Below are 12,107 nucleotides of genomic sequence, written 5' to 3'. Positions count from 1 at the left end.
AAGTGATTTTTCTTAACCAAAATGACATAAAAACACATTATTCTAATACGGATCCTTTTCGACCCGTTATGGAAGACTGTAGGGTCCAGTCACTCGGGCATGTAAGGGTTAAAAAAAAAGTATTTTCGTAAAAGAAGACAGAAGATAAAGTACGCCTTTCATTAAATTCATACATTTTACTCAATTTGTTGTAATTTTTAAACTTTTGGATGTTTTCATAAAGCGACATAAGCATTCCGTTGCTCATTTCAGTTTGTTCCCCAGGGTCATGCTAATTAAAGCTAATTAAATCACCCTCACAAAACCAATTAAAGCTTCCCAGCGGCCAACAGTTTCCAATATCACCCCACCAATACCAATAACGTAGCATAATCCGCGAGGAGTAAGAAACAAAGAGCAGCTCTTTCATCACCGCCGAACATTCATCACCCGCCCCGCCTCTCATTACCTCAGATTTAACTCTAATTAGTACAGCACAAAGACGTTCTGATGTAACTATGAGCCGCAGCACAGCCTGGTAAAATGACTAATAACTAGCAGCTTAAAGCCTGAGGGGAAGAAGAAAGATGCTTCAAGGAGCTAAGGTCACAGTAGCGTTAAATATTTCCTGGAACATGTAAAGGTCACTAGTGCAGTAGGACAAATCTCAAGAGATGTAATATCGGTGAACATCTATGGCAAATGCATACCATAGATGCAATGTTGTAGAGATTACAAAACTGTATCAGTTAGCAAAAAACATCAAAAGCTTCTTTACGCAGTACAGCTATGAATTGCGCTGTATTGCAATCAACTAAAGGTGTGGTTGAATTGTGCCATGAATTACACATATGATGTTTGTCAATTTAAAAGATAATTTTGCAAGTCAAAAAAATTAAAATGTGTCGTAAAACTGTGAAGTAACACTTTTGTTTGTGGGAACCCGTCTGAACCGCTCAATGAACTACATCTCCCGTCTCGCACCACACACCAAGACGGCCGTCACGTTGGCACATTTCACCTCTTTCTTTCAGAATAAAGTGAAAAGTATTAAAAGAGGTGAAAATCACTCCAAGTCTGGGCATGTTGAGAGCTGTACATACACACAAGGGGAGTTAGTCGGTTCCGTAAGAGCCAGCATGCGGGACCGGGATTCTGGGATTTGTAGTCTTTCTAGTTGCGTATTTTTCATATTCTTATATTTCCACAGTTTTACGACAAACTGTGACTTTTTTGACATGGAAATTATTTTTTTAAGATTGACAAACATCATATGTGTAATTCGTGGCACAATTCAAACGGGATCGAAAGATAATCTTTCTCTCTCCATTGACTTCAATACATAATTTTTCCGAAATAAGGTCCCATGGGGCGGAAGTAGATGGGCGGGACTTCGCCTCTCTATTTATGGACGAGCTATACAAAACTGCTGGCATACACCTTTAATTAGGTATTTCTTCATATGCTAATGATAAATGAACTGATGCTATAAACAGATATTTTCTCTTTTAAACTGTGTATGCACATGAGGGAAAGTCAGACGGGGGATGAAGCTGTTTTTTGTAATTGGAGATAAATGCTTAGGTGAGCACTCTCAGCCCAGATTCAAACTTGACAACCGTCAACTGTGGCCCATGAGAACCGGAGCGACTGTTGTCTCTCACCCACATGTAAAGTGATACCTGGAAAACATCAGCACACCCAGTGATTTGTACCTGTGATGCAGTCGTCCTCTTTTTTCTTTCTGAGACAAGCCGCTGAGTAGGAGGCCAAAAGTAGACGTTCAGCTTGGGATGCACACGTCTCGAGGGTCTGAAGACGGATCAAAAAGAGATATTGGATTCTAAATGAGTGGCTTTGGATCTGAAAACTAGATAGGAGATCACGAGATGAAGATCCGTGTGGTCCAGATCTGGGGATTCCTGATGACAGTTTTAGGATGGATCTTCGTGGCCTGCACCATGGCCATGGAGGGCTGGAAGATCACCTCCATCGGGGGCATGGGGGGCTCCTCCATCCTCAAGGTGGCCTGGTACTGGTCCAGCCTGTGGAGATCCTGTTTTACAGACTCAACAGCTGTCAGCAACTGTTACGACTACCCTGTGCTGTGGTCTGTGGAGGGTAGGTCACACGTCTAAAACAAAGCATCCAACTAGCATCCAACCTTTCATTAACATCCATTTGTGTCTTACTGTGTGACTCCAGGCCACATCCAGATAGTGCGAGGCCTGCTGATGGCAGCTCTTTCCCTTGGTATGCTGGGATTCGTGCTCAGTCTGTTGGGTATGGAGTGCACCTTCATCGGAGGAAAAGACAGGTCAAAGCACAAGAAGATATACGTAGGCGGATGTTTCCACGTTATCAGCGGTAAATATCTAGTTTTAATAAGGGGACAGTCAGCAGATAGAGTCGAATATGTGAGTGTGTGTTGTCTACATGTTATTTAACTTGATTTCTAGCACCATTACCAGATTAAACTTTCCAATGCTTTGTTAATGTCCTGATAAATACCTGCAAAACTATTGACTAATAACTAGTGAATGATTCTCTGCTTTGTGTTGAATGGTTACCAGTATGTTAGCATCCAAGCTAACACGCTCAACAGAGTACATACAATAGCTGCTAAATATTATTGATTGTGAAGTAGCATTCAGCTCAATAAGGTTGGGTTATATATCTGATGACTTTGGTGAATTCGAACTAACTCTGTAAAGACAGAGTAACCATCACGGAAACTCTTGAGTTCTGCAAGGGAATCAAAATCAACTCCTCTGATGATCTCTGTACATACTGACATTCAAACATCTGTTATACTGTTTTAAACAGGTTCCATATTGTTGTCTTGTGACTGGGTAATTGCTAGAATTGAGCTATCTGTGCACAATTGAACCAAAGAGCATACTCTTGTTAAAATGATACAGCAAAGATAAAGATAATTAAATGTTTGTAGTATCATTTTTCCCCCCGTTTTTTTTATCTTGCAACATTTTGTGACCCTTTTAGATGTATCTTGTGTGCACCTTTTGGGTCCCTACCCTTAGGTTAGGAAACACTGATCACGGTCTCTTTCTAATATTCCTAGCTACATCAATCAGCGATGCTAATAATATATTCTAAATATATGATTTCTCTTAAGGCGTGCTCTCCACATGTGGGTATGCAGTGTACGCCCAGTATGTCTCAGTAGAATACTTCAACCCGGACTTTAATGGACTGAAGTAAGTTAACAGCCCTTAATGTAGCTATGTAACCTGTGTCATCAAGAAAAAACATTAAACTAAAATATGAATCTCTCAACCATCATATAGGTATGACCTGGGCACCCCCATGTTCCTGGGATGGGTGGGCTCTGCCTTCCACATGGCTGGAGGTTTCTTCTACCTGTGGTCAGTGTGCACACCGCTCTATGGAGGAGAGGTGAAGTGAGTACAGACACATGTTGGAACATGTTGGGGGAAGTGAATAAATAACTCCTCTCTCCGCTTCCTCAATAAATACCATTCTCCCATGTGCTCGGGTGGAATGACTCGTCTAAAAATGCACGAGCAAGTTAAAAGTGGCAGTGTGCAGATGTGCACTGTGGGAAGGCTCCCTCCCACCCACCGTGTAACATCCTGAAGCCATCGCTGTAAACAGGCAGGGGAGGTTGTTAAAAGGGTGGGAAACAACTGCTTGCTGCGGATTCATTTAAGCAGCAGAGAATACATCTACAAAGAAGCTGAATCTCACATTCAAGATTTCAAGTTAATGACACATTTTCCTCCTTTCCAGTTTCCTCCCCCTAATTTCCATTTTGATCCTCTGCTCTCGTTTCCTCCTATCCTCTCCTGTTACCTACTCTCCTCTCTTCGTATCTCCTTTTCTCTCTCGTTTTCTACTCTCTTCAAATCCACCAACCAGCAACTATAAAACTCACTCAACAAACCTCTGAAGACCAAGACACTGATTGTTGCCTTGATCTGCTTGACATCAATGCGTTTCTCTCCGCAGAGTAATAACGGTCAAGGCACTACCAGATGTGGAGCAGAACAAGTCCACCACAGCTCTGTCCTCGGTGTCCGAGATCACCTCCAAGACTAAACTGTCCTCCGTGTCCGAGCTGTCGTCCAGATCTGAGCGCTCGGATCTGTCGGACATTTCCTCCAGGTCAGGACGCACGGCCAAATCAGGGCGGTCATCGAAGACAGGGCGAACCTCCAGGTCTACTGAGTCAGCACGGTCTGCGGGGTCCGGGTCAGGGTCAGGGTCCAGGTCAGGGTCGGAGTCCGTGGTCTCATCGATGTCTGGCGCATCAACTGTGTCCGGGTCAAGGAGCAGCGGCAGCAGCAGGACCGTTTCATCGCTGTCAGGAAGCTCAAGGAGCGGAGCTAAACCGTTCCTCAAAAACTCTTATATATGAGCAAATGTGAGATCAATGGAAGCCCAGAGAAGAAGGGGAAGAGTTCTGCTGATTCATTTTCTAAGTCTGTTTTTTTATCCTGTCTTGGGGTTTGTGTCAGGATTTGTGCGTGTTTGTTGTTTTAATACCATTATTATATGACAGTAATGTTACATAACTTGCAAAAACACATTGTGTTAGAGTGCGTGGAGAAATTAAAACTCACCTGGAAAGAAACACAAATGCATCTAGTCCTATTTGGAACTACAATCAGCCTCCTGTGGCTTAAATGAAGAAACAAATGATAATACAAATAAATCACTGCCAGAGCTATTTCTCCCCACCTGTTTTCATTCAAAAGATGACATTGTAAAAAAAGAAAAAATTCCCTTTTGTAACTTTTTAAGGTTAACCTGGAAAAACCTTTTTTCACCTTTTATTGAGTCATTAGAGCAGGAGAGATGTTCTATTCAATGTATGGATCTGATGTGAATAAACATTGTGCAACAGGAATGTTTACTGACGAGATTCCTGCAGCTTGTAGTTCCTGTTTGTCATCGATTACGTGGCACACCTAGACATCATACCATTCGATAAAACAAATAACTGAGGCATACTTCTCATTCCTTTAACGCTGGCAGCCTTTCTGACAGCAACTCACTCTACCAGGCCGACTGGTTGACAGTAAACAATATCTTTCTTGCAGCTATGTAAACTGTGACACAAATACACAAGCAGCTGCTCTTAGAGGACCGAACAATTCCGGCTTTTGCTTTCTTAACTTCTTAGTGGACTACTTCCTTTACAAGGTAGGGAGACAAACACATCTGGCAATATTGGCTCTACTTTTCATCTAAAATGTGTAAACATCCGAGTCATTTTTAGAGCCTAATGAGAGAAGGCTGTTGTGTTTACCAGAGTGAGGGGATGTGGAGGAGACTGGCTCAGATCCTGGCCCTGCTGCTCTGCATTCTGGGATGGGGCTTTGTAGGCTTCACTCTGGCTATGGACCGCTGGAGGTAGGCAAAAAAAAACTATTCGACAAATCGCACTTGATTTGTTTTAGCTCTTTAAAAAAGTGTCTTGACTGAAGATAAAAAGATAAAAATACAAAAATTAAGGAAGCCAGTCGAGGTGACGATTTGAAACAGCTTTTGGATATGATGAGAGAAAAATAATCACATTGCTGTATGAAAGGGGAGGTGTGACATTTAAGGGCATTTAGGAGTCAGGAAGGGTCTAATGAGAAATACTTTTGAGTGGCATTGTGGGAAATGTAGGAAGAGTTCCAGTTTCAGTTAGTTGACATATTCATAATCAATCCTGGTAGCTGTGGTCATAGTATATTCAGTAGCTCTTGAAAACTGGCCTAATATGTACATAAATGAACTTTTTTTGTTCATTGTGTATGTGTTTTCTTACTGGAGGGTGGCCCAGCTGGGGGGTCGGGGGGGCTCCTCTGTGGTGGGGGCAGCCTGGTTCTGGTCTGACCTGTGGAAGGACTGCTATGAAGACTCCACCGCTCGGATCAACTGTGTGGACTTCCGGGTTCTGTGGACAGTCAAAAGTATGTCAATAATCATTCCATTTCTTGAATGCTAAAATAAATGAATTATTGAGCCTGAGGTGTGTTTGTTTGTTTGTTCAGCACACATCCAGGCAGTGAGGGGCCTCCTGATGGTCGGCCTGTTCCTCGGTTGCATTGGCACAGTGCTCACCTTTTTTGGATTGGAGTGCACACTCATTGGTGGAGACGAGAGAAGTAAAGATAAGATGTTGATAACAGCGTCTGCCTTCCATCTGCTCGGCTGTGAGTACCATTTGTTAGCAATCACAAAGCATCTTAGCAGGAACAGATACTCACTGGTTGTTCCTGTTTTTTCCCCGTGTGTCATCGGCTTTCCCTCATGCAGGCGCATCAGACGTGGCTGCTTATTGTTTATACATCCACAGAGTGCTGGCAGCTTTCTTGCGCAGTGAAGCAGATCCGTCAGAAGTGAGGTAATGTGTGGCGTCTAATTTACTCTCATTATTCAGATAACAGTGAGGGAAATGTAATTGTTTTCTCCGCAGCTATGAGATTGGAGCCCCCCTCTACCTTGGCCTGGTGGGATGTTTCCTTATTCTTAGTGGCTCTACAGTTCACTGCTTAACTGCACGCAGAGCTAACCACTGGAAAACGTAAGTTAACAAACCATTTAGCAAAAATAATCTCACTTTCCTATGAGAGAGCCTAGAGATTTGAAACTATAAATTGCTATTTGGGTATATTTACCAATAAATCACTAATGTACACTGACTTGATATATTGCTTTCTCTTCAGAAATCATCCTGTGGTTCCCCCTATCAGTGTGAAAGGAGAACACACGTGTGGAAGGTCAATAATCCTCAGAAACGCCTCCACCTACAAGATGGTGTCGGTTGTGGTTGTGTAACACTTCAGATAATTTTTTTAATAAATAATAACACTTGTTTTGTATAGATTTCTAAATAATTTATTTTGTGAATAACACTTGAAGCCGCCCCCTTCATTTCAGAAACGGTCCTGAGAACGTAATCTAATAATGCCAAGTGTGTGATTATTGTTATCCTTATATTATAAGTTGAATACCCAATCAGCTATGTATATAAAATAAACAATACAAAAAGGAATGATTTTCATCTTTTGTGATTCTTTTTCTGAGCTCTGACATAATTGTTTATTTAATTTGATGTTCTGTTGGGGTTGTGGAGACTTTTCTTTGCCTGTTCCTATCCCTTGTCTTAATGCATCGTCAATACAACACAAAAACTGTTAGATGTTTCCTTTTTTGTGCTAAGGGAATGATTCCCGCTTTAATTGTAAGACACTTTTTTGGTTATAATGAATGTATTTTATATAAAGAACAAAGGTTGATTTTGCAACAATGAGGAAGACAAACAAAACACAAGGGTTACTTCAAATGGGAGCATGATCCGGTGCGACGTCATCCTTCACCTTTCTGCCTCAGTGCTGGGAACACGAAGGATGCTTACGAGGCAAAACCTGGAAAAGATAAGATGACAACAGGTCTGACGCCTAAAGAACAACAAAGGGCTCAGTCCTGTTTCCCACAGTGAACGGTGTGGATGGTACTCTCTTTATTTAACACACTTCAATAGTTTTGATCCCACCATGAAGTACAGGACGGTGGTGATGTACATGGAGATCGGCTGCTTCGTGTCCTGCCTGTGTGGCTGGATCCTGGTGTGCTCCACTCTCCCCACAGAGTACTGGACCTTCTCCGAGGTGGGCAGCGTCGTGCTGACAACCTCCAACTACTACTCCAACCTGTGGAGGGACTGCATCTCCGACACCACGGGGGTCTCCGACTGCAAGGACTATCCCTCCATGCTGGCCCTGCCTGGTAGGGTCGTCACAACACTTCTTACATTATATCAATAAAAGGTGTGGAAGCATTTTCCAGACATGAGACGAGCAATTAGAAGATCCTGAAAGTCACTTTTATAAAGACTGAGTATCTGGTTGATCTCATTGTAAGTTGCTTTAGATAAGAGTCAGCTAAGTTCAATGTAACCACAAAATAATGACTTACTATCCAAAAATAATGAGTAAGGACTGCACGTAATGATCAAATTAATTTAAAATAAATTATTAACTGCAAAATAATGACTTAGTCTTTAAAAATCGGGAGTTAGTATCTTAACATATTGAAAAACATACTTTGCAGCATTATCAATATTTCTTTGTAGCTTCCTTTTGAATTTGGGATGAATAGCCCTCTTTCGCATTACTTCAAAAATAACATCCATCATATTGCTTTATAAGCTTTATTTCAGTCCCACCTGTTTTCTCTCAGCGTTCCTCCACGCCTGCAGGGCGCTCGCTGTCTGTTCTGTTATCACTGGTTTCTTCGGAGGCATCCTCACACTCGTGGGGATGAAATGCACTAAAATCGGTGGATCAGAGGTTGCCAATGCGAGGGTGACCTTTGCAGCTGGTATTACCTACCTGGTTTCAGGTAATATCATACATATTTAAATACATTTTTCAGCATTAATCTTGTGAATGTTTTGCACTTCAAAGTCATCTATATTTGTGATAGGATTCTGTGGTATGATCACCTACTCATGGTGGGCCAACAAACTCGTGACAGAATTCTTGGATCCAACTTTCAGGGCACAGAAGTGAGTAGTTTTTAAGCAGCATGATTACAATTACTATCTGAGAGACAAGGGGTGTTTCTCAATGTCAAGGAAGGATGCTCCAGAGCCACTATTTCAAGGATGCTACGTCATCGAGTCCCGCCGAAAGGACTGTTCCAATGTCCAGGCTCCTTGGAATTCTACCGAGCCCGGCGTCCTTCGTAGCGAGACATTTCGATGCTGCACATGTGTATCCTCCGCGGTCTTAAAATCCCCACAATGCTTTGCGCACGGACCAATTTCCAAATCTTTGGCGGAAATCTAGGAAGGATTCCTGCCTCGCTTCTGAAGGAAGTGACTCAGAAGACATATCCTACCAAGGACGCGTCCTCGACATTGAGAAACACCCAGAGACTATAAGTGCAGAAAAACTAATCATAACTCTTGATAAACCTCCAAACTTGCTGTTCAGATTTGAAATTGGAGCGGCTGTTTTCGTTGGCTGGGGAGGCTCCACTCTTCTCATCTCCGGAGCAACAGTGATGACTTACTTCTCCGGAAAAGAAGGTCTACCATCAAAGTAAATATGAAACCTCTTATATTTCATCTATTGCCATTATTATATTTATTTAGACCATTTGTGTCAACAGATCTCCAAAGAGGCCTCGAAGGCCGGCCACTTACGCCACCGCCAGGACCCGACAGACCTACATGCTGCCGAACACGTCCTCCAGAGGGAATATGGGGCCGCCGCTTTACTATGAAGGCAGGAAGAGCCGAGGGACAAGAGCCCCCACGAAGACCAGCGCGACCTTCAACAGGGACAGCTTCGTCTAAAGTCTGAGCCGAGGAAGTGACTTCAAAGACTGAATTAGAATAATCAATACCACTCTAGTGTGTTGATGTTCAATATGAAGCCACAGGCAGCATTCTGTAAGCCTAGATTAGCATAAAGGTAATCCTGATGCTGCAATTAGTCAATATTTTGTATTTATAGCTGTTTTTTCATCAGTGAGCATCCACTTTTAACTCTAACCCGTCCTATCTGCCTTCTTTGTTCCTTTGAGACAGGGTGAAAGCATAAATGAGTACAAAAAGGAGAAACATTGCTCATATAGTAACTTCACAGCATGTGATACCACTTTGTATTTTAGTTTAAAATTAAGACCGTTCCATGCCTCATCTAAGCTTTGTTAGTGTCTTGCCTTCATCAGGTATGCATCACTTTCCATTTATACATTATTCATCCGTATTGTGACTTATGATGAAACTAAATTAACATAACATTCTCAATAAGTATAAGATAACACTTTCAGAAAGTATAACTATTGATGAGCAAATGAATTCAGTGTCCATATTAGGTTTCCTTTCCTTTTTGGTATACACTTGGTGGCATCTTACAGAGTTGTTCTGCACTTCTTCCAGGTCGCCAGAAGATGGCACTCAAAATCAGACTATCAAATGAAGATGATGTTCGGTGGCTCTAAGTCACATTACTGATCACTTATTCAACCCCAGATTCCACCCTGATGAAGGAAAGACAGCTGAAAATGGTTTGGTAAATGAAGCATGGTGTACTGTGGACTTCTTTCCTCAGAGCCAATGATATTCGAGGAGGCCGTGGTGTCAGAACAGGAAGCAGTCACAGCTGTCAGCCTCCATAAAAACCCAGTAGCTCATATTACAAATGAGCTTCATGGCCAAGTCAGCCAGTCAGAGAGAAGCGCTGACACTAAAGCCGTTGCTGATAGTTACTCATTTATCATCTCACACAGTAAGCAGCGGTGGAGGAAGTATTCAAATCATTAACTCATGTAAACATAGCCAAACCACACAATAAACACAATTTAAATAAGTATCAAATCTTTAGGTAGTGTGTAGTGTGTCAGAATTTTGAATTATTATAAGGCAAAATAAACTATAATGTTGTTTGATGTGCAGCTAATCTTTTTTACTTCATGTACCATTTTATTATGTTTTTTAAATAATGTTAATGTGACATTTTAATATCAATACATTTTAGTTTAAAAAAAATAACATTCATGACATGCCTATATTGTTTTAGTAAGTCAGAAAGGATTGATTCTACAGAGAAATCTTTTATTGCTGGTTTAAATATTTTCTATACAAAATCACATTTCATCGCTCCATTTGACACATTATCAAATTTGATTTACAAAATGTCATACAAACTAAATACAGTACAGCATCTCATTTGGAGTGTTAGTTATATATATCAAAAGAGGAAAAAACGGTATTTAATGCTGAACACTGAAAAGGTCTAAGGCAAGCAACGATTGGCACAAGGTGAGGGTGAAAATGAGAAGTCAGTTAAAGCTGTAATCTAATATGTTTAGACTCGTTGAATGTTTTATTACAAAGTCCCATTATATATTGCTTCATCTCTATTATAGCTTCCCTAGAATAACAGTATAACATATGGCTATGGTGTCAGAGGAGTTGAGGTCTTTGTGTCTGTGCTTGGCGTAGAGCTACCTCACCTGATCAGCTGTAGTGTTATTTGTATTTATTGCTAAAGTCCTCCGAGTCGCTGATGTCACTGAGGGAGCACAGGCTGCTCTTCAGGGTACTTCCTGTTCCTGCTTCAGTCAGACCTGCGGGGCACAAGACAGCTGTTTTTACTGTACTGCGTTACAAATGGGAGAAGTCCAAAATAATCATCATTGAATATTATAAACCTGCATTTATCCATCCTACTACGAAGTTCATAAGGTGTGTAAAAAGAATAGTACAAAAATGTTTTGCATTAAAGTATCTAAAATTGTGTTAACCTTTGTTTTTAATGCCAATAAAAATCTGTAGTTTAAAATCAAGGTGTGCTTGATTTACTTGACTGTAATGGCTTTTATCCAGTTTCAAGCCACATCCTTCTGATACACTCTAGGAGTCTGGTCATTTGTGTCTATATGAGGGCTGTCAAGTTAACGCGTTAATAACCCTTTAAAAAAAATTCGCCACTAATTATTTTAACGTGCGATTAACGCATGTGTATTTGTCCTCGGCCCGCCCCGTTCTTTCAGAGCCCAAAGGCTTGACGTTGTTGTTGATGGTTGGATGGTGGGAGATTCTAGCGACAGATATGGATACAAGAAAAGGTGTTTTAAACAGCAAGCCAAGCACACAGCTGATGCTGACAGCCCCGCTCCTGCCGCTCGCTTGCGGCAGACCACGCTTGAAAGTTTGCCGGGGAGACGCCCGGACAAAAATAGCGATAGCTAAATGGGGGGCTACAGCTTAACATTATGGAGGACGAGAGACTGTGTGAGATAATTCGGATCGCATCCAACGTGTCGACTGCACATCACAGCGCATTATTTTGACCCACTGTGGGAACTTCAGTCTCATGCTTTGACTGTTATGAAGACAGAGGAGCGGCATTTCGCCGACAACTGTAAACAGGCTTGTCTGTTTGAGCAACTGGCTCAGTGCAGAGAAGTACACAGGGTTAGGAGAGAGTGAAGAGAGAGAGAGAGGTTCCAGGTTGTTGTGTTGAGAATATTCTGGAGAATATTTTGTCATTGTTCCAATGATAATAAACAAACATTTGCATAAAGCATATTTGTCCACTCATATGTTGATAAGAGTATTAAAAACTTGAAAAATA

General features: G+C 41.6%; 3 protein-coding genes across 3 annotated transcripts; all 3 read left to right on the top strand.

Moving 5' to 3' along the window:
* The first annotated feature begins 1,868 nt into the window (after positions 1-1,868).
* cldn10e (claudin 10e) lies at positions 1,869-4,694 on the top strand. The gene is made up of 5 exons (XM_010767388.1): positions 1,869-2,100; positions 2,185-2,346; positions 3,116-3,197; positions 3,288-3,401; positions 3,970-4,694. The coding sequence occupies exons 1-5, from the start codon at positions 1,869-1,871 to the stop codon at positions 4,376-4,378; spliced, it is 999 nt and encodes a 332-aa protein (XP_010765690.1). The 3' UTR covers positions 4,379-4,694.
* Positions 4,695-5,284: 590 nt separating this feature from the next.
* Positions 5,285-6,907, top strand: LOC104949956 (claudin-10-like). The gene is made up of 6 exons (XM_010776402.1): positions 5,285-5,376; positions 5,785-5,924; positions 6,006-6,167; positions 6,271-6,358; positions 6,431-6,538; positions 6,681-6,907. The coding sequence occupies exons 1-6, from the start codon at positions 5,285-5,287 to the stop codon at positions 6,790-6,792; spliced, it is 702 nt and encodes a 233-aa protein (XP_010774704.1). The 3' UTR covers positions 6,793-6,907.
* Positions 6,908-7,474: 567 nt separating this feature from the next.
* Positions 7,475-9,857, top strand: cldn10d (claudin 10d). The gene is made up of 5 exons (XM_010767399.1): positions 7,475-7,743; positions 8,197-8,358; positions 8,443-8,524; positions 8,955-9,062; positions 9,133-9,857. Exons 1-5 carry the CDS (start codon positions 7,512-7,514, stop codon positions 9,317-9,319), a joined length of 771 nt encoding a protein of 256 aa, XP_010765701.1. The 5' UTR covers positions 7,475-7,511; the 3' UTR covers positions 9,320-9,857.
* The last annotated feature ends 2,250 nt before the right edge of the window (positions 9,858-12,107 follow it).

Source organism: Notothenia coriiceps, unplaced genomic scaffold (genome assembly GCF_000735185.1).
Source record: "Notothenia coriiceps isolate Sejong01 unplaced genomic scaffold, NC01 NC01_scaffold00000339, whole genome shotgun sequence".
Lineage (NCBI taxonomy): Eukaryota > Metazoa > Chordata > Actinopteri > Perciformes > Nototheniidae > Notothenia > Notothenia coriiceps.
This window is presented reverse-complemented; position numbering and strand designations above follow the sequence as displayed.